General features: G+C 44.1%; 1 protein-coding gene across 2 annotated transcripts; it reads right to left on the bottom strand.

Moving 5' to 3' along the window:
- Window positions 1–490: 490 nt before the first annotated feature.
- Window positions 491–18,421, bottom strand: socs7 (suppressor of cytokine signaling 7). Of its 2 annotated transcripts, XM_051070371.1 has the most exons (12): window positions 18,332–18,421; window positions 16,684–17,193; window positions 13,806–15,861; window positions 12,953–13,032; window positions 10,902–11,006; window positions 9,643–9,777; window positions 9,419–9,564; window positions 8,580–8,748; window positions 4,918–5,046; window positions 3,257–3,392; window positions 2,744–2,887; window positions 491–2,571 (listed from the first exon to the last, which is right to left on the bottom strand). In XM_051070371.1, exons 3-11 carry the CDS (start codon window positions 15,365–15,367, stop codon window positions 2,767–2,769), a joined length of 2,583 nt encoding a protein of 860 aa, XP_050926328.1. In that variant the 5' UTR covers window positions 15,368–15,861; window positions 16,684–17,193; window positions 18,332–18,421; the 3' UTR covers window positions 491–2,571; window positions 2,744–2,766. The 2 variants fall into 2 exon arrangements, with proteins under 2 accessions (XP_050926328.1, XP_050926329.1); XM_051070372.1 differs by lacking the exons at window positions 16,684–17,193; window positions 18,332–18,421 and having other exon boundaries at window positions 13,806–15,964.
- Between the last annotated feature and the right edge of the window lie 3,467 nt (window positions 18,422–21,888).

Here is a 21,888-nt window from a genome sequence, read left to right as displayed (position 1 = left end):
CTGTTAAGCAGTTTTCATGTACAGAAAACAAAGTCTGTCAATTCCTTGACTGTGTACTCCCACTCATTGAAGTGAAACATGGCTTGAACAGTGTATATTACCCCTGATCCCCGGCTTCTGGAGCAGGAAGTACATCAAACTTCATTTACAATTCTTGATATTTGTGTCAGTTTCCTGAATATCAGAGATGAACGCTGGTTTTTAATGACTTCTAAGTCTTTTTAACTGATCTACAGTTCAGCATCACTCTGGAACTCTCTGGACCTGATTCCAGCAGGTTAAGCTGCTGACTATCACTCAGTTTGAGGGAGATCGAACCTGAAAACAAAGTTACACAGAGCAAGAAGTCCAGATAATTTAATCTAAAATCCTGGCTATGACCCTTGTGGGACTTTTTCCTGCACAGTTATGAGACAGATTTTCAGACTTTGAATGTTCAGGTGAACAAAAATATTATTAATCGTACCATTAAAATATTCAAATGTAAAAATTACGACACATACCAATATTTATTTTTCTTCTTGTTCTTTTTTTTTTTTTTTTACTGAAAATGCTGGGCCGGTAGCCAGCGTCAGGGAACTGAGAAACAGAATGAGCAAAATACACCTGGGCATTTCAACAAATCAAACTGACAGGTAGAGATCAACCATGGCAGATATACACACTGTGAGGCAGGGCATGATGGGAAACTGAGGCAACTCCCAGCGCATTAACACCAAAGTCAAACAAATGTCTCAACATTAATGTTATGTTTATTTTATTCTTTTGCTTTCAGTTCTGGTTATTTAACTACTAAAGAAAAGTCGACTTTTAATCTGTCCTGTAATTTGAATTTCTGAGGGTGTTTTCTTTCTTTGGTGCATTTTTCTTCTCCTGTGAATTTCTGTCTGAAAAAAACAAGACCTACAGGAGTTAAATCTCCTGTAAAGAGCAGCAGGAACAAAATATCCACCAGCAGTGGCCTCAATAGATGAGCCTATTGCAGCTCTAGGACGTGTTGTACAACGAGTGCGAAGCAGATGAGATCAAGGACATGTCTCGCTAATGAGAAACACCTACGCTAGCAGGTGTTAACCAGGGGTGTATGAAAGGAACTGGATATCAGAAGCAAAGATGACGTCCATTCAGTTGAATGAGAACTGCCTGAGTGGTGCTTCAGCCAAAAAGTTTTCAATGTGCGACCAACATGCACAGTAGTATTTCATCTGCTGGTTCCAACCTCCATAGACTTTACTTGGGGAAAATAAAATAAAATAAAACTCAATTTTCCAGGCTGTGGGAAGGTTTTACAAATATCAAATCTCCATGGATTAAAAATTCACAAAAACAGAAAGAGTAAAAACCTTGTTTTGTTTTCGACGTCTGTTATGATGATGGGCTGTGGGGGACTTTTTTGTTGCAGTTCCACAAGTGGCCACTAGGAGTAATTTGGCAGTAAGGCTGTGTGGGGTTGCTAGATCCAGCTTTCTTTATACTTCTGGTGTGAGGCTCATTGACGGCTGTTTACCAGAGCTGTAGAAACAGCTGATCAATCAGAGCTTTGTGACATGATTAAGAATGGGGATCCTCCTGTATAGCGAGCTATCAACCTACATCCATGAAAAATAGCAACAGAAAAATAGCGATTAGAATGAGATGGACAAAGTTGTACAGGTTGCTGTAAGTTGACCAACTGTAAAACTAATCTGCAACAGCAAATATGTTTTGTAGGAAATGAAATGGCATAAAAAGCCCATGACTGTCATAGTAGAGACCAGGGTTCACATCCAGAGTCCTGTCTGTGGTTTAGACAACAAAAAGATTGTGGTTTTTGGTTAAATGTAAATAAAGGTTGTGTAGAATTTAACTTTTTCGGCATTAAACCCTGACCAAGTGTCCAAACATAACCATAAAACAGCTGGTGTAAGTTGGTGCAACAAGCACTTCTGGTAAAATTAAGTAAAATAAACTTTAGATTTTTGATCCAATCAGCATTAGCATTGTAGCTAACGATGGAAACATGGTTTTCCTCATGCAGAAAAACCAAACAAAATATATCCCTTGATTTAAGACAAACATTTCACCCAACCTCCTAAACACTCTGACCGTCCGACTGCTCAGTGATCGGCCTCTGCTGCCCTGCCTCAGTGTGTACATCAATCCTGAGGGAAACTTTTAATCCAAAAACCCTCATTTTGACAGAATGGAAGGAAAAACAAGAAAACGGCAGCAAACAACAGTTGTACAAATTGACCAGTGCATTTGTGTTTTAAAAGTCCAGTTCAGCAGGGGTTCAGGAAAATTTTGCAAATTGAGTTCAAAATCAACGCTCTTCCTTTTTGTTTCCACCGACGTGTTTGCAGGCAAGAACATCTCTGCAGTCCCCTCCGAAGAAGACAAGGCTGAGTCCTCTGCGCCGGCGCTTCCTGTCGACAGTTAATCCCCCAAACATTTTCCCTCCTTTCATTAGTCCAAATCAACAGAGAGGCGGGTCCATCCCAGTCCAACTGGACACACAGATTTCCAGGGACTCTGATCGGCTGATGCTGGAAGACTGGCAGACCAGTACAGATCAGTCCTCCACACAGAAACCTGGGCAGAGACACAGGTTTGGAGGAAGGTTAGGCAAGCACCACATCAGATGCTAACATTTTAGCATGCTATCTGCTAATTAGCACCAAGCTGAGGATATGTTCGTCATTAGTTTTGCAGATATTTGGTCGCAAAGCAAAGTATTATAGACATTAAAAAAAGACAGACTCACTTGAGCTGAGAAGATCTCTGCTGCTACGTCTGTGACTCGGCCTCCTGCTCTGCTCCCACCACCCTCCGGATGCTCTTGATTGACAGATACATCTCCTCCTCGGGGTCGTAGTAATAAAACTTACTCAGGTAGGAGATCAGTGGTCTGGAAAGAGGCGAAGATGGACATGGAAAAACCAGCAGTTAAAGTCATTCGGATACATCTGGGAACCGTGAATGTCTGCACTGCAGTTTGTGCCAGTCCATCAGGGAGATGTCAAGATATTTCACTGGATAAATGAGAACTTTGACTTGTGTGTTGGTGCAAAATGAAAGGTCAGAGGATCATCAAAAGCACTAGGATTCATCCTCTGGGGATCATGGATGTCCCCACAAAATCTCATGACACTTCATCCAATATTTGTTGAGATATTACAGCCTGGACCAAAGTGGTGCAACAACTTTTAGTCATAAACTCTGAATGAAACCCTGAAAAACAACAACATTTAATAGAGCACATGACTGATAGAAGTACCTGGGCAGTGGAAGCTCCTGGATGTGGTCGATGCGAACTATTTGTCGGATGCAGAAGCGACAGAGATGTTGTAGCGACTTCACGTTGCTGAAGCGAGATACGGGATACAGCAGCTGGACTGGGGTGGGAGGAAGCCCTGAAACACACACACACACACAAATTTGTGTTACTGCTCTTGGTCTTGTTTAACATCATCCCCATCATCTCAAAAATATATATTTGCATTTATAAAACCATCAGTAATCTCCTGAAACAGCTGGGTATTGTAGTTTTTGGCAAACGCTGATCAAACAGGAGGAAAATTGTGCATTTGTTGAGGACTATTTTCACCTGTGGATTAATACACATTTGGCAGCAGGTTCAGCGTAGTATCTAACTATAAATAGAGGAATCTCTGTCTGTCTGTCAGTTTTCTCAACAACTGCTCATGCGATTGACTTCAAACTTGGCAGGTGTATTGCTGAGGACCAGAGGATGTGCAGTGCCGACTGTGAAGTTTTTTGGATGAGCAGTTCCTGAGAAAGCTTGATACATCTACACGGTACTTGACGTGAAGAAAAAGGAGGAACTGTACTACGAAGACAAAGCAGCTCCCAGACAGTTTAGTTTTAAGAGAGGTGGAACTCAACTATGACAGTGCTTTCTACACCGTCACCCAGACACTATCAGAGCAGAGCAGCTAACTCCAGCAGTAACAACAGGCACATTTTGAACAGGCGCTGCTCTAGTAATTATTAAAGGAGACCTATTATGCTCATTTTCCAGCTCTATATTCACCGCAGTAGCTTTGCATGAATCACAGTTTTTTTAAAAGATCCTCATTTATCTTGTGCTGGCCCCTTATGGCATCAGGCTCTGTCTGAAACAGGTTGTTTCAGCTCATGATGAGCCGACTCTGTTCTAACTGGTCAGTCTCACAAAGCTTTCAGAGAAACATAAACAAATAACAATAACCCAGTGCTTCTGAGTATATGTGATATTGAATATATCGCAAGTAGAAAAAAAGGCTGGAGCCGAGTGTTCAGAGGAATCTGAAGCCAGAACCTTTTTTCTCAAAGGAATTAATTCTATATATATTTACCCCTACATTATTTGAAATCTTGGACATGTTTCATATGAACATCTGACACTGTAGCATTATAAATATATGACAGAAAATGAGAAGAAGCCTGCTGTCCATAAAAGACACATAACATGAGATTATTTTGAACAGTTCTGTCTGACACATTTCTAAAAAAAGAACATTATGACATTTAATGTTCATTTTGACACTGCAGCACTGTAGCAGGACTTCCAGAAGTAGTCGTGGAAGTCCTGCTGCTGTGCAATCCCTGGATATGAATATATATATTTATTTACATGGAATATATGATGTGGGTCACACTTAATCTCCTACCTGATGACATGTAAACACAGATGTATAAATACACATGCTTATATACATATTTAAGACATAAATGCCTGACCATGACCCCGTCATATTTACTGTATGTTGAGGTAAAAACACTCACATATGTAGCTGCAATGATAAATCATTCACAGGCTGAACACAGACATACAGACAGTCAGTTATATTCTTCCTCTCGTCTCTCACTTCTCACTAAGTGGCAGCTCACATCCATTTTTGATCTGCGTGTGGATATATATGACCTATATTTTACCTGGGACTCTTGAGCGGAGGAAGTAGAGGAATTTGCCGTTCTTGGAGTGCATGATGGCTCGCTCGATGAACTCCACCACCGAGTGGCAGCGGTCCTCAAACTTCGGGTGACACCACAGGCTGAACGTCCCTGGAGGGAGAGAGGAATGTGTTTTTTTTCTCTTTATGTAGCATTTTATCATTTATAAATCATTCCTACATTAATTATGAAACATCCTGTATCATTAGAGTAAACATGTCAGATCATCCTGTACAGGAGGACGTTCAAAGTCCCTGTTAGACATAATTTTGTCTCTGCTCTACTCTTGAATACATGATTTGTTTAAGGGCTTAATTCTGATTGGCTGAGCAGTGGAAACAGGTCTACCTGGACACATTAAGAGAATAGAGTGCAAAACTAGAGCTGCACTAAAAGGAAATTTTACTGGTTGGTTATCAGCTTTAAGTTGCAACGTCAACTCTTGACTTTAATTTCCTGGAAAATGTTTACATCTGGGAAAACATGCATGCATCTTTAATGTTATTTGTGCAGACTTCAACCATTAAAACCTCAGATTCCCATTTCCTCTTTCCAAGCTTGAATTTGTTTTTTAACTGTAAAATGTGCTTTAATAACCAAACTGAGAGAATTCAAATTAAAAAATGTTTGTTAAAGTTACAGCATGTGTTATATAAAATACCTATGATGTGGATGATCTTGTTTTAGGGGCCTACAAATGCAGATCTTTGAAACCAGGTTCCAGACTGTAATCTTCTGAAACCTTTACGCAACTTCTGGTCACGGCGCTGCGACTGTTACTACAGATGCTGAACAGCTTATTTTCTCTCAGTCACTCTTTTGTCTCTTAAATATAAACAGCTGCAGATGTTATCTGTCCTGTTGACAAATTTCAAGGTGATGTAAAAAGTCAAGATTGGACCATGACACAAATTATTTTTAGAGCAATTTATTTTTGATTGACAGTAAGTATTATGCTAGCTAGCACAAAGTTCTTGTGAAAACTGTGATGACACTGTCCCACGTCACACATGGCTTTTACGTTTTCAGCCACGCACGAATAGAAAAACAGCAACAACAATGGCGGATTATCGAGCTGTTATTATTGAGCTCAACAAGTTACATCGCCATCTACTGGCCTGACACGCTACTGCGTTTTCAATCGCTTCTGCAGATCAACGTGCACAAACAACGTTCTGTTTTGAACAAACCTGTTGTTGTGTAAACAGGGCCTTCAATACTGTTTTCAAGGCTCAAGTCAAGTCAAATCAGATCTTTGTGTTTGTAGTTGGGTCTCAGAGGCCTGATTATTGTGACTTAAGTTTGTCAGAAATAAGCAAGATGTCTGCACAATGTCAAGTGAAATGTTTAAGCTGTTACAATAGAACTAGATTTGAGATGCATGTAACCAGTGGCAAGTGGTGATTTGTTGAATGTGTTGTCCTTATTGCAATACATAGTCAAGTCAAGTCAAATTTACTTACATAGCGAAGAATCACAACAGAACTAACGTTAAGTTCAGGCAGGTCTGGATTGCACTCTTTATATTATTATATTTACAAAGAGAGAGAACAGTTCCCACTATGAGCAGCACTAAGCCTCTTAACGTCCGTTTAAGAGGCAGAAACCTCCAGACTCATCTGCCTTGACTGGCATCTTTTAATCACTGATTTACTTAATGTCATAGCAGGACTGTAGTGCTAGATGCTAAAATACAGGAGCCACATCAAGACGTTTAGCATCTGAGTTGTTGCGATATTTGAGTCTGGTCAGGCAGACACAGAGTTAACACAGCTAAAAGCTGCCTAAAAGTAAAGTTTAGTGTAATATTTCAGAGTAAAGACCCTCTGATTTGGACGGGCAGCCCACTGTCCACAACCAGCTGCTGAGCGATTAGACACATGCAGAGTGAACAGACACGTCTGAACACGTCGGTGTGTGTGAGCTGACTTCCTGTTGACCGCTCAGTTGTTGTTTATCTCAAAGCCCCTCTCTCTGCTCTCGACTCACGTCAGGCCACGATGCGTTCATGCAGACACGATCGCGTTGATGTGAATGTGTTGTGGCAGTCGGGGGGGTCTGAATAATGAATGTGTTTCCAGGCATGACTCTATAGCTTTATGATGGTGACTCATTAATGTAGAGCCCCATTTGTGTGTGTGTGTGTGTGTGTGTCTGCCCGGTTAAACATGTATCTTTCATGAGTCACCTTGTTAGTTTGTCACACATGTGGCGTGTGCACAAATATACATGTGGTGTTATTCATGCTTCAGTACTGTACTGTGACCCTATTGCATCGACATGGGGTCGAGTTTGTGTTTATTCCTAATTTATTTATGCTCTTTTGTTCCTATATGTGCTCTTTTTGGTTTAATTTGTTTTGCACAGTGTCCTGTTGTTATGCTCTATTTACTGTCAGTATGTTTTGTGTATTGTATTGTTTATATTGTTTATTTTAAAGCCTGAAGCCTTTAAAAACAGTGTAAACAGCTGTTGTTGGGCAGAAACTTGACTTGACTTCTTCCTCTTTTTACATGATAAATTATTTATCCAAGATCAAACCGAAAGTTTCAGGTGTATTCAGCCTAAAAACAAAATACATTTTTGCCTAATTTTGTTGCACAAATGCGAGATGGTGAATCCCTGCCTATCACAACGCAGCATAACCTACAATTCTGTGCAGGCACATTTGTACATTTTCGAACTTAAAATTATCCATTAATCCTCATTTAAAGTTAATGTAGAAGTGTAACATGGAGGAATGAGTCAATAAACTGTGTGCTTTTATCGGTTAAGCTGTTATTGTATGAAGTTTCCTGGCTGGATATCAGAGATGAACGCTGGTTTTTAATGACTTTTTAACTGATCTACAGTTCATCACTCTGAACTCTCTGACTATCGCTCAGTTAGAGGGAGATCGAACCTGAAAAACCAAAGTTACACAGAGAAACAACAGGTGTTCAGACGACAGAGGCTCCATCCTCCCTGTTACAGGTCAGTCTCAGTGCTACAGATGTTTATACTGTTGCAGGCCTCAATGCAGCTGCACTGCCTTCATATATGGTGGTTACACCCCTGACTGAACACTGAAGTTCTCTACTCAAGCTGAAACATTTTCAACTCTCCACCTCAACAGAGCAAATGAATGCGTCTCCATCGGTTCAGTATCAGTCGTGCTGCCTCTAAAATGAACCCTACTCAGTCTTAGGTTGAGAAGACCCGCTCGTCATCGCTGGAGATTTACAGTCACTGTTTGACTTCACAGCAGGATTCATGGTCATGGTTTTGCACACATGCACACTCATATATGAAGTGTATGTTGGTATAGGGGTCAGCTTGCCTGTGACTCATCATGGTAGCGTGTCCTCATACATGTGGTGTGTGTCCGTATCACATGCCTGAAGTGTTGGATGACCAGCATATGGATGCACATGTCTCTGCAGGCGTTCTGTGTGTGTTTGTGTGTTTGCTGTTAGCATGCATTACACTTGCATAGTTGCACACATATGCAGGATATGCATGGAGTTGCATGTGCAGATTTTTGCGTTTGAACCCATCTTTGTATATCTGTGAGGACAGGTCAGGTTCTCACCTGGTTTTCATGTTGAAAAGGGATGTGTGTGTGTGTGTGTGTGTGTGTGTGTGTGTGTGTTTGTGCGTCTCACCTCGGTAGTGCTCCATGCGTGTGTGGTGCGTGACTCCCTGAGACCTGAAGCTGAGGCTCAGGATGTACCGAGGGTCTGAGCTGTCTCGGACCAGGAAGGATCCGTCCGGTTTCCCCTTCAGTTTCATCTCCGCGTCCTCCCAGTTCATCGGGCCCCAGTACCAGCCGCACTGCAGGGGGAGGACCAACAAAACAGTTCAGAGAGAACCAGGCTCTCTCTTTATCTCAGCACAAACATGAGATATTCACTGTTCAAACTGATAAACTTTATTGTTTTTTGGGAATATACACACATTCTGAGTTTGATTCCTGCAACATGTTGGAACAGGAGCAAGAAAAGACTGAGAGAAACACCGGGAACATTAAATATGTTGTTCTGTACTGTATTCATTTGAATATAGGATTTGCACATCACTGTATTCAGTTTTTAATTCACGTTACACAGCGGCCCAGTTTTTCTAGAGTTGGGGTTTGTAATTAACACACAGAAAACCTGGCTTAAGGTATTATTGCTTCAGAATGAGAGTTTTATCTATTACTCTGGGAATTAATTAAAATGAATGAATCATTTCAGGTGTTTAATTCTAGAAAATAGTAAAAAGCTCAAAGCGACATCTTCAAATGTCTAACTTTATCCCAAAAACCTTCAGTTTACTGTCGAAAAATGAGCAAATATTCACATTTAAGAAGGTGAACTTGTGAATATTTGCCACTTTTTAATTAAATAATTAAACAATCACCAGTTAATTTTCAGTCACCCACTAACTGAAGAATGATTTCAGCTCTAGAGCTCTGGGTGGTTCCTGGGCGCCTGAAGAAAGAATAAAACAGGTGTCTTACCTTCTCCAGCTCTCTCAGACTGGCGGTGAAGTTGCTGGCCTCGGACCGCCGCAGGGCACACAGCATGGGGGGCGGAGCCTGTCTGGTGGGGGGCAGCGTGTCAGCCGGCGACGGGGTGGAGTGAGGAAGGGCCCGGAGGAAGGCGTCTAAAACAACAGGATCACATATGATCACAACACGTGTGGAGGAGATGAGCGGGCCAACCCCCCCTTAACGTGTCTTACCATTGAGGCTGAGGCTGTGCTGGATGGTGGCGTGGGAGGGAGGAGGAGGAGGAGGGAGAGGCAGGGGGAGGGACTGCAGGGAGGCGCCCATGACGCTCACTAGGAAAGGCCCAGGCTGGGGCCCGGCTATGTCATCTGGAGGAGGGACCACAAGTTGAGGAGAGGAGGGAGGGAAGGGAGGAAGGAAAGATAATTTTCAACACCATCAGACAGAAAGCCTCAGGTCACAAACTAAAATACACAATATAAAGTTTTGTATGTGTGTGAGTCCTCTGAGCCACACAGCGCCACTGTTTCCACAAACGATCAAAAACACATTAGTGAGCGGCCGTGTTGCACGGGGACACGTTCCTTCATTATCACCAACAAAACACACACACACTGTCCTTTATTTGGTCTCACACTGTCCTGCTGCCCCAGATACTCACCCAGAGCACCCAAATATGGATTCATCCGCCGCTGAAAATAGTCCCCGACCAATGCGTTACTTACAAAGTTTTTTAAAGAAGCAGAACGTCACCAAGTTTGTTTTTTTAAAAGCAAAGGATGTTTAAATCTGCTGCATATGTGGGTCAGAAAATATCAGCAGCTCACAGCAAAAATATTCATGTTCACAGGTCAGAGAAAGAGGAGGGAAAAACGCCCTGATGTCACGTTGTTGACAGTTTATCAATTTCTATTTATGCATCAGTGCGTGGACAGTCTCCTACACTTACAACTGTACCAGTGTAGTTTGTTTACAACAAAGAACTGATGTGAACTAAATCTGAACATCTTTATATTCAGCTTGAAGCTGAACAGCTGCATCAAAAAAAACCAACAGCGGTAAAAATAGACAAATAAGTCCCTAAAAATCCAAACAGGAACATGAAATGTTTTTTCTCTCTCTCTCTGGCACAGATTGTTTTCCTGTGAGGAGACTGTTTTTTCCCTCTGCCATCTTACCATTGATTGAGTCATCGCATCCAGATTTCAAATTAAATCTGTAGTTTGCAGCTGACCTTTCAAAGCTCCTCCAATCAGATTACAGCAGATTACAGAAACTTGTCTGTGTCTGAGTTTCCAGAAATGTATTTGACTAAGATAGGAATATTAAGAGAAACGACCCGAGCTTCCTTTTCATCTAAACTGCCTGTAACCTGAGGCTTAGAAAGGATGATTTGGTTTCATCTGCTTCTCCTGCCGCCACTGTTTATCATTGAACATATTAAAAGAAAGAAATGGATGAAAAAGACAAACAGGAGGGAGGAGTAAAGTACCTAACAGACTGAGACTTCGGCGTGGAGGAGGGGGAGGCGTGGGAGGGTGTGGCGTGTTCGCCCCTCGCCGGGAAATATCCACATCCACCAGAGAAACTGTCTCACCTGAAGCCAGAGGAGAAAGGGAAAGAGAGAGAGTGAAATGAAGGAGAGGAAAAAGTGAGGAGGATGTCAGTGTGTGTCTGTGATTGTGAGCTGCAGCACCAGGCAGGATGTTTATGTGAAATTACACCCAGCTAATCAGCCTAAATCACCGCAATAAAGAAGAACATCCCCGTCTGCCGCTAATCGAGATGCTGCACATTCACTGTTTACCAAAGTCAGACTCTGCAGTCGGGGTCGGGCTCCTGGCAGGGGAAGAAACAACATCAAAAACGCTCAGAGCCAAAATCCCCAACGGCGTCAGAGAGAGCCGGACTCCTCCGTCTCTCTGCCTCTGTCTCTCCTCAGCTTCTTCTTTGGTTGGGAAACTTCACAGACTCAGCTCGGGCTGGTAAACACCAGCGTGTCGTGAGCAGGACTTTTTGGTTTTGAAAGTCCCCAGGAATTCAAATAAACTCAGCCCGGCTCCGATGGGACCGGGATCGGGACTCAGTGCTGCCTGGTGCAGCTTTAATGTTTCTGTCTAATTGGAGCTTTAACCCTGTGCAGAGCATGTGCTCATTAAACTACAGGGGGAAAAACTACAACAGAATCCAGAGTAACACTGAAGCCTACAAACATGGGACAGCAGAGAGCGAGTGTGGGCTCGTTCTTATGAAGTCAGCGAAATATTTTTTTGCCGACATGAGTTCCAGACCTCCTCACGGTTCCCCCTGCACCCACAGGCCTTTTTCTGCTAAATCCAGTCTTATCTTATCTGGTGCACCAGCTACAGAGTCTGACTCTAAGAACAGTTACAGAAAGCTGGTTTTTAATGGTTTTTGTTTACAGCATTAGACCTTTTACAGAGTCAGATTAGAACAAAATCCAGGACTTGTTGTTTCTCTCCTTTGTTAGATGGATTAAACAAACAAGATATTTATTCCTGGACGGAGCCGGGCTACATGTTTCCCTTTATTTCCAGTCTTTGTGCTAAGCTAATCACCTCCTGACTGCAGCTTTAAATCATCACTTTTCAAGAAAGTGGTAAAAGGTTTAGAAAAAAAGAAACACTCACTTCATCATCCTGATAATCTGGAAATATATAGAGATATTGGAATGTCTTACCACCTGCAGTAACGAGAGTCCCACCTGTGATACAAACATTAGCTGAAGAAACCAGATCTGGGATCACCTGTGTTTGTCTTTCTGTCTTGTGTATTTGTCTTTGTAACGTTCTTGTTTTCACAGATGTAAATAAGTGTTCTGGCTCCAGTTCGACATGTTTACGTCTTGTATTTTCCACTGATGTTCATTAGTGTGTGTGTGTCCCTAAATAAACAAATAAAATAAAACATGAGAGTTGTATCAGTCTTCTCCTCTAACTACTATCAAGAAAGTGTATTTCCCAAAATGCTGCACCTTTCCTGTCGTAAAATCTACCTGCAGCTGCATAACAGTGAAAAACGAAAGCATTAAGACACACTCAGTATTCAGCTAACGAGCAGTTTTCACCAGAAGAGCTGAGTCTGAACAGATTATTGAAAACTGCCTGATACTGTTTTTGATTCAAACAATAATTTTGCTCATTTCAAACTGTTTCCTACTTTTGTAAGACTGATTTTGATCCTGTAACACACCTGTTTGAAGCTTAGATACGAACATAACCGTGATCAAATTCCTGTTTCAAAGATCAATCAACAGAATAATCAGCTGTTTTGATCATTTTTTATCATGATTGTGACGTTTTGCTGCTTTTCTCTGACGTATACAGTGAATAGATTTAGGTTTTAGAGGTTTTTCACCACTTTCTAACATTTTATAGATGAAATTATTATTTTACTTGAGAAAACAATCTACAGATGAATGGAAATAATCTTTAGTTGCAGCTCTGCTGGAGAGTTTGAGTGTCAGGGAGCTTTATTTGGTTCTAAAGCCAGGACAGGAGTTAGAGCAGAGGCAGGTCTTACCAGTGAAAGCAGAGAGGGAGGCAGAGAGGGAGGCGGGGGAGAAGGCACTGTGGGCCCTGGTCAGTCTGGGCTGGTTGTGGCTGCAGGAAAACAGACAGACAGACAGACAGAAGATGGAGATGAGAGGAGAGTTAGAGTCCAGAGAAGAAGCATTAGCAGCTGCAGAGGTTCAGAAAATGAGCTTTTCAGACGGAGAGTGTGTGTCTGCAGTTTTAGCTCCTGCAGCTTTTTCTCTTTCTGTTTGATGCTCTTAGCTCTGGCAGTCGAGACTTTTGAAGCAATGTTTTTTTAATCATAGCCTTCCTTCAGTTGTGCTGCTGTGAATAATGACGAAGCAGCGAGGAGGATAGAGGGCGACAGGCCACAAGGTTTGAAAAATCTCTGCATCTAATACGACATGCAGCAGAGAGGGAAACAAATACAAGTTCTGGGACGTTTGGCCAACGAGTTAAGGCCGTTAGAAAACAATGAGTGCCACATTTAGAAAGAATGAATTGTCTGGGGCAGAGTGGCAGTCATTTGGAAAGGAACCAACATGTCTGGACTCTGAATGAGACTTCATCAGGCCACAAAACTGTGACTGGATTCAAAATGTGCTGCTTGGTTTTAAAGACTCGGCTGAGTTTCCTCAGGTCACAGACTTTTCCTTTTATTGGAAGATGGACCATTTGACCAACATGTTAAACTAAACTTCTACCACCTCATTCACCAGGTGTTCTCAGGTAAAACAGGCTCTGACACATTCAGCCCTTCAGGATTTCAGGGTGTGTTTTTGAACTGCAGGTCAGACCCTCCTGCACAGTTCCAGTGGAATCAGATGGTTCTGATTATTGGAGCCTGTGTGGCTGCTCACCTGTCTGCGTCCTGCTCAGCTCCACCAGCGCTCGCCATGTCCACCAGACTCCCGGCAGAAGACACTGAGTAGGTGACTGAGGGCCTCTTGTCCAGGAGGTGGTTGGAGCCGCTGCAGCTTTTAGTCCGGAACAGTTTGCTCAGGCGGATCTTTAACGAGCCCTTTTTGGACTTCCCCGGAACTTTGAGCGTCTTTTCCGCACCTGCAGCCCGGCCTGTGGGAGTCCGCGGCGCGCTGGCGCACCGCTCCGGCCGCCTCCTGGGTGTCGACGCCTGGCTCAGATTGGGGCTCGTGGCCCAGGGTGAGCTCTGCACCGGCGTAGGTGACGGTGACACGGCTGAAACCTGAGCCCCTGAAACCTCCGAATCCCCGGAGTTTACCTGCGACAGCCGGCTGGCTAAGCTCCCGTGGAGGCTGCACACCTGCGCGCCAAGATGCGCCGCTGCCGCCGCCTGTGTCGCCGCCGGGGCCATCCCCTCCACCTGCCTCCTCAGCTCCGCCTGGAAGCTGCTGATGGAGAAAGCCCCGGACATTTTCTGAACTATCTCCCTTTTCCTGTTGAGTAGAAACTCGCGGCGTCCGTTCTCGTCGTCCGCCTCGTCCTCCGGGCACTCCTCCATGCCCAGGCCGGCAACGTCCCCGCTCCCCAGCCCCTCCAGCACCAACAAAGCATCGCTGGTCTCCGTGGGGTCATCCCCGGGTTCTACTCCCCCTCCTCCCGGCCCGTGCGCGCCCTGACACGAACACTGCGGGAGCTCCCCTGCTTTGAACAGCATCTTGGGCACCGCACCGACCCCCAGCTCCCCGAACCGCCGGGCCAGCTCAAACACGGCTCCCTCTCTGTCCCTGGTGGCGCAGCCCCAGTTAGAGTCGATCACGGTGAGAGGGTTGGATCTCTCCGACAACAAGGGCCACTCGGGCGGGGTAGTGATGAGTCGATGCCGGCGGCACAGCTCCGCAGCTCCCTGCATCTCCGCGGATACCGAGACCGGCGGATGCGCTCCCCACGTCCGGTCCAGCAGGTTCTGCTGCTGCTGCTGCACGTCCCCGGGACTCAGGGTGTTGTTATTGACGGACGGGCCGGAGCAGCCAGACCCCGGGCTCTGGTCCAAACCCAGAGCATCCCTCGGCTGATTCCGACGGTCTAATTCTAAAATCCCCTCTCCGTTCCGCATTATATTGGAGAAGACCAGCAGCTGAGGCCGTAGGCCAGGGCTGGGAGCGAAGTCAAAGCCCTGGGCCTCCATGGGGCTCTGCGGCGGAGGAGGCGCGGACAGCGGGGCTCGGCTCTCCGTCACCCCGGTGTCAGGTGCAGCCGTGCCCTCGCCGCTCGGCTGGGTTTTGTTCAGGCGGCTGCTGGGGTGCTCGAGGCCCGCCGTCGGATCTCGGCTTATATCCAACCCCGCTTTGACGCCGCTGTGAGCCAGGACCTCCTTCCCCAGCCCTGCCACCACTCCTCCCGGCGGCAGATTCCCGTTTTCTGCGTCCAAGCGGTCATCTTCGGCCGCGGAAACCAGGCGCATCAACACGAAATCGGGCGACATATCTTGCGCGTTGTTCATAATTATTCCTCAGGATCGCGAAATGAGAATTATTAGGGAGATCTTTGCTCTTCACATAGCTAACCGCGGAGATCTCTTCCCTATAATAAAGAAAGGGCCAAGCCGCCGCTGCCTCCCATAAATAGGCTATGAGCGAAAATGCCAAAAAAATATATCAGGCGATTTTTTCATCCTCCTTCTCTCAGGACAGGACAGCATCCATCTGTCAAATATCGGGGAAATGAGCGCTGTTTGCTCCCGGCAGCAGGCGGACCCCTGGGTCAGACATGCGGTCTGATCTGAGTAGAATAAAAGCCAGTAGAGTCTCCGGTCAGTGACCACAGTCTGCCTCTGTGTTCCCAGCCAGGCCCCACCCGCTCCTCCTCCGCTCAGCCCATAATACCACTTTATGAGCGCCGATGATGAGAACTATAAATTAGTCTGTGGCGTTTTAATATCACGGGGCTACACCTGATTCAGCCTCACATCCGAACAGCTGATTTCTGTTTTCATTCCTAATGAGGGGACAAAGATAAAATGATAATTAGAATGATAATAACAAAGCAAAAACACTGCTATCCTCTTTAAATATTCCTGTAATATTCATCCATAAATCAATGCCCAGCAGTGTTTCTGTGCTGCTCTGCTGCAGCGCTACATCTGAATGGTTTACTTTATGTTTTATTTTAATGTATTTATTAATCATAATCTCCATCTGTTTTTGTAGAGGAGGGGAGTTAAGGGTCGGTTGTAACAATTTTGCATTTGTTAGAAAACAAATGTGAATGGAAAGCACATAATAGCCCATTGTTCTGCATCTATTAATTATAATAATAATGCTCTTAATTTACATAGCACTTTTGAAAAGCAAGTTTTCAAAGTGCTTTACAGGCAAAAAACAAAATTAACATTTACAGGAGCAAATGAAATACATAACAAGAGAAAATATGTAAATAAAAACAATTACTAAAGGAGGCAGGGTAGCTGGTGTTAAATTAATTAAACAACAAAGAGTGTAAAGGGAGAGGAGGTCAGCAGTGAAGGGTGGGGCAAGGTCTGTCTGTGCTTTAAAAACAAGGAAGAAAAGTTTAAAGTAAATTCTGAAGGCCACAAGTAGCCAGTGCAAGGAGGTGAAAACGAGGGAGGTATGATCGTATTTTCTAGTTCTTGTGGGAACCCTGGCAAGAACAGTGTCCTGAAATTAAAGATCTTAAGCTCCTGAGCTGACAGATGGCTGTTTTTGTTGTGCTACAGAAATGAGTAGAAAAGAATCAAGAATCATTTCTAGTCTTTACAGCCTGATTAATAATAATAATAAAGAGTAAGTAAAGAGTTACCAGTCATCCAGGATTTTATATCCTCCCAGCAGGTTGTATATGATGTGACAGAGGAGAGACAGATACAGCGGAGTATCATCAGCGTAGCAGTGAAGAAAAATCATGTTATTTCAGATAAATCGACTTAGAGGTAACATATAAACTGAAAACAATGGTGGGCCAAGGATCGAGCCCTGAGGAACCCCACAGGTAATCACAGACAAGGCATTTCCTGCAGACAAAGAGAAAGTACAGTCACTTAGATAAGATCTGGAAGCACTAAAGAGCAGCACTTCTCGCATATTTAGGTTAAAATCACAGTTTGGTTAAGGTAGGGAACCCTGGTTAAAACAACAACTGCTTGGTTAAAGTGGCTAATAAAGCACCAAGTGATTAAAAAGTACATTGTTTATTGGTCTGGACCACAACTTTACCGTTCTGGTTCACTCTTACCGCTCTCGTCGCGTTGTTTTCAGCCTCAGCAGGCGGCTGTTTTCAGAGTAAAACCTCTAAAAAGCCGCTGTCCACCACCTGTGCAGCAGCAAACAGCAGACAGACACAGTTAGCTGGGGAACATAGTGGAGCGTTTAGCAGATAAAAAGCCAGATATTTCCCTCAGGAGCAAAAATAAAGCTAAAAGAGAGGGAATACTGGACTTAATAGGTTGGACACAAAAACATAACTTAATGAATGAAGGTTCTAGTTCATAAGCAGCTTACCAGGATACATACACGAACATGTGTATGTATACGCAGCATGTGTGCACTCATGTTAGACAGTTAGAGATATAAAATATAGAAATATACACCTGTTCTGAAGTACATAAAAATAAATAAAACAGATAAACTGAATATAACAGATCCCATATATGCACTGTGACACGTGACCAGGGGAACACGCCAAGTCAGGTGTGTCTAATAACATTAATTAGTGCCTTGTGTTACAGTAATTGCTGCATCTGAGCGCTCATTAATGTAATTAGTTCCACCTGTGTTTTTCCTGCTCTTACAAGTCAGAAAAAACGCCTGTAAAAGTCTGTAAATCTGATTTATTTCATGCTCATAAACACATCAGCCTCCAGGAGAAGCTAATGAGAAAAAATCATTTAAAAAAGAAACAAAAACATTATGTTTTATGAGTAAAATTCAGCTTGGTTCCTTCTGTTACTAAAATTCAGTCCATGTGCTAAAATTATTTGACACTCCACCTGTTTTAATGTGCTCAGATCTATTTTACAGCCCACATTTAATGAAGTGTTGCAAGTTTAGGAACAAGGTTTATTAAGGTTTCACTTTAACGTCAGAGGAAACTGATGTTATTTCACAGGGTTTTAATATTGATTACAGCTGACACCACAGCACAGAATACCACAAATGTGTCTGACACATGTTAATCACATTAGTCTGTAACTCCAGATAAGATCACAAATACCCAGGTCGTTTTCCAAGATAGGAAAATACACAGTAATAAATGTCCCTCAAATGACACCTTCACCTTTAAAATCAACAAAATCGTGCATCTGTCGACTCATCGCTGGTCAACAGGAAATAAAAGGAGCACGACTGGAGGAAAGTGACGTGTTCCACCTGAACCTGATCTGATTTTCAGACGTATAAAACAAGATGAGAACAGTATAACAGGCTGATTGTAGCACATGGAGGCTCCTCACCTGACTGATCCTGGCAGCGTTTGGTCAGCAGGTCTGACAGCCAACAGTCTGGACTGTAAAAATATTCACAAAGAGCAGGATGTTCGTCTGGAGAGAGGAAAAAGAGAGGAAGGGAAATGCAAATAGAGTATGTAAATTAAGATAGAGAGAATTACAGTAGATCAAACAGCTTTAGGAGGAAAACAATCAAATAGGACATTAAAAAAAAACATGGTGGAAAAGTATGATATGATTTACTAACTTCTGACCTGATGCTGGTGCTGGAGGTAAAGTCAGAGGTGTTTTTACAATTCATCCTGAAGGGGACAAGCATGTAGAAATGTCTTTATTCATTGTTGAGATATTTATTTCAGCCTGGACCAAAGTGGTGGACAGGACCAACACCTCCATCCCGAGAACAAAAGCAAATAAACCATGTTAAACGTGCCTGTAATCTGCTCAGCAGTCTTTTAGTTTGTCAACAAACTCTGGATAAGGCTGCAGGGCCTGGAGCTGCAGCTCAGCCTGGGTCCACTCAGATTACATTAAAGCACAGAGAGCAACGTCCACACCCAGAGAGTCTGAGCGATCAATAACAACACTGACCGGCAGTGTTGTAATGACGCAGGGTGACAGGCAGATGGCGCCGCAGGCCACCCAGCAGTGATGGATGATGCTGCTGCTGAATACAGATAATGATGGGAGAGTGGATGAAGGGCCATTAATCCTTACAGTGTGTGTGTGTGTGTGTGTGTGTGTGTGTGTGTTTACATGTAAGCCACAGAGATGAAGGCAGTGTTTGTTCATATCTGAGGTTTATGTGAAGTAATCAAACTAACAACCTGCCCCTGCAGCACTGGAGGTCAAAGGTCAGCGGCACGCAACATTAACATTACACAACAGTTTGATTGATTTGAGTTGTAATGTTTTATGTTCTGGTTGTGTTGTGTCTCCGTCCACATCTGATCGTATCTTCTAACCGTCTTGTCTCTTTGTAATGAAAAAGAAGTAAACGCTTCTTAGTGTATCTACAGCGTCTCCAGGCTTTACACTGTGAGTCACATTCACCCGTTCACACCCTGCTGCTACATCACACATTCATCAGCGGTTGTCCAAGGACACTCTGACACGAGGACCAGAGGAGCCCCACCAACCCTCATTCATGAACGCAAGACTGTAACTGAATTATCTGAGAATAGAATATTGTCTGTGCTTCTGTGCAGCGGCACCAAACCTGGCAACATCACAGTGAGTATAAGACGTCAGGAAGCTGCACATCTGGCAGGAGTTCACCAAGAAATATCAACATATTCAGCATTAAACTACAAACTGTCTTTTTACATTTCTGTTTGTGCACCGGTTAAATAACTTGTTACTTTCGATGGTTGGTGAGTGAACTTTGGCTCCAGAGTCGAGTCTTCACGGAGGATTCTGCTGGAATAACAACAACACAAACACATTAACAGATGGAGGCAGCTCCTCCTAAAATCCCTGTTTTTGTCAATGGAGTCTGGTAGAGATATATAGAGATGTTTCTGGATCTTCCTCTTTAATAAAAAGCTCTGTCTCTGTAGGAATCCTCTCATCATGCTGTGACTGAGTCTGTCAGTGACAAAAACAAACACTTTAGTGGACGGACTTTGACGTGGACAGTTGCACCGTTTGTTTGTTTTGCAGCAGCTGTTCTTAATCAATACTGACCTGCCTCCAGCCTTAGATACCAAGATGGTATGGAAGGGGAATGCACAGCTCATTTTTACCACAAGGTCCTCTATTAAGAGAAATAAAGAGGTCAAAGGTTAACATTAGTGTTCCATGACAACACTCAGAGTGAGAACCACAGGGCTACACCTGTTAAAATGGTGTTTACTCATCATGAGCTGTTCTTGATGGATGATGATAAAATAAACTTGAGTTGTGTTTTAGGACGGAGATGTTTTCAGGAAGTGAGTGCTTTGCAGAGTAATGTTAGACGAAAGAAGATGTGTTGTCGTCTGACTACAGCTGCACTTTCAGAGTCTCGTGGTCTGGACATGACAACACAAATAACTCAGCAAGGAAAGAAGCACAGCAGGAGAGAGAGAGAGAGGAGAGAGAGAGAGAGAGAGAGAGAGAGAGAGAGAGAGACAGAGAGAGAGAGACAGAGAGAGAGAGAGAGTGAGGGAGCAGAATGTGACTCATGTTGTGTTTAAGTGACGTCGCCTTTTCATCCTTACACTTGTTGTTTGTACGTTTTCCTTTACAGCTACATGAGCACAGACAGGAACATGATGAGACTGCAACACGACATGCATGCACAGGACACACACACACACACACACACACACACACACACACACACACACACACACACACACACACACTGTGCCTTATTGTCTTCCTCAGGCTCGACTGCAGCACCTTCGCTCTGCAGTGAAGTCCCAGGGTGGGAGGTGGGAGTGGTGTTTGAGTATATGTTTGAATGTGTGTGTGTGTATATGGAAGGTGGTGGTGGTGGGGGTGCGGTGGTTTCTCAGAAACCTGTTGCCATGGCCACCAAAACAAGGATTCTTGCCTGCATCACTCGAGCACGCTCTCTCTCTCTCTCTCTCTCTCTCTCTCTCTTCCTTCCCCCTTTTTTTTCCTCCTCACGCCTCTCATGCAGCATCTCTCGCTCATCCAGACTTCGGTGCACGCACACACAAGCATGAAGGCGGTGTAGACCCCTGCACACACACACACACACACACACACACACAAGCGGGGAATTCCCTGACTTTGCAACAAAAAAAAAAGAAAAAAAGAGAAACAATGAAGAAAAATGAAAATTCTTTTCTTGTTGTAATGCATGAATGTCAACTTTAGGTGTTTATGAGTGAGTGTGTGTGTGTGTGTGTGGTGTGTGTGTGTGTGTGTGTAGTTAAAGAGCATCACCATCCACTCTCCCTTTGCAGGAGGGGTTAATCCATCCATCCATCCAGCAGGGGGATTCTTGATGGACGCCCAAATGCAGCAGAGCTTAAACCTCATCTCTGACTGACTGCATCATCCTCTGCTCGTGAAAACACACGCACGCGCGCACACACACACAACAGATGTACCACTCTCATCACCTTTCAGCGCTGGTGAACGTCCCTGTCAATACAGAGGGTGAATGAAGGGAGGGGAGGGGAGGAGGGAATGCTGGGAGAGAGGGGATGGTGCGGGGTGGGGGAGTGGTGAGGGAGGGAGGATGGACGAGCATCAGAAGCCTCCGTCAGACGAGCTGGAAGCTCTCTGGGAGCAACAGATAGCAGAGCGGCTAACAGAAGAAGAAGAGAGGAGGAAAGAAAGGGAGGACACCTGCTCCTCTCTCTCCATCCCTCCATCTCTACAACACGCCGCTCACCTCCCACCTCCACCCCCACCACCAGCTCCGGGGATCCCCCAACTTTGAGGCTTTTCCCTCCTCCTCCCCCTCCTCCTCCTCCTCCTCCTCCTTCTTGCGCACGCTGCGTTTATTTTGCTCCGGAGCTTGGCGCGTGGCTTTGCGACTTTAAAACACGACGTGTGTGTGTGTGTGTGTGTGTGTGTGGGTGGAAGTGGGGGAGACACCGGGG

Source organism: Lates calcarifer, linkage group LG5, assembly GCF_001640805.2.
Source record: "Lates calcarifer isolate ASB-BC8 linkage group LG5, TLL_Latcal_v3, whole genome shotgun sequence".
Classification (NCBI taxonomy): domain Eukaryota; kingdom Metazoa; phylum Chordata; class Actinopteri; family Centropomidae; genus Lates; species Lates calcarifer.
The sequence above is the reverse complement of the archived record's forward strand: the minus strand, read 5'-3'. Positions and strand labels throughout refer to the sequence as shown.

Excerpts from the sequence above, each read along its gene's own strand:
- socs7 (XM_051070371.1), bottom strand. The coding sequence starts at position 15,367 with ATGAACAACGCGCAAGATATGTCGCCCGATTTCGTGTTGATGCGCCTG. Across the intron at positions 8,749-9,418 it reads GTCTGAGAGAGCTGGAGAAG|TGCGGCTGGTACTGGGGCCC; the intron begins GTAAGACACCTG and ends CTCCCCCTGCAG. Across the intron at positions 2,888-3,256 it reads CAGGAGCTTCCACTGCCCAG|ACCACTGATCTCCTACCTGA; the intron begins GTACTTCTATCA and ends GCCTCTTTCCAG.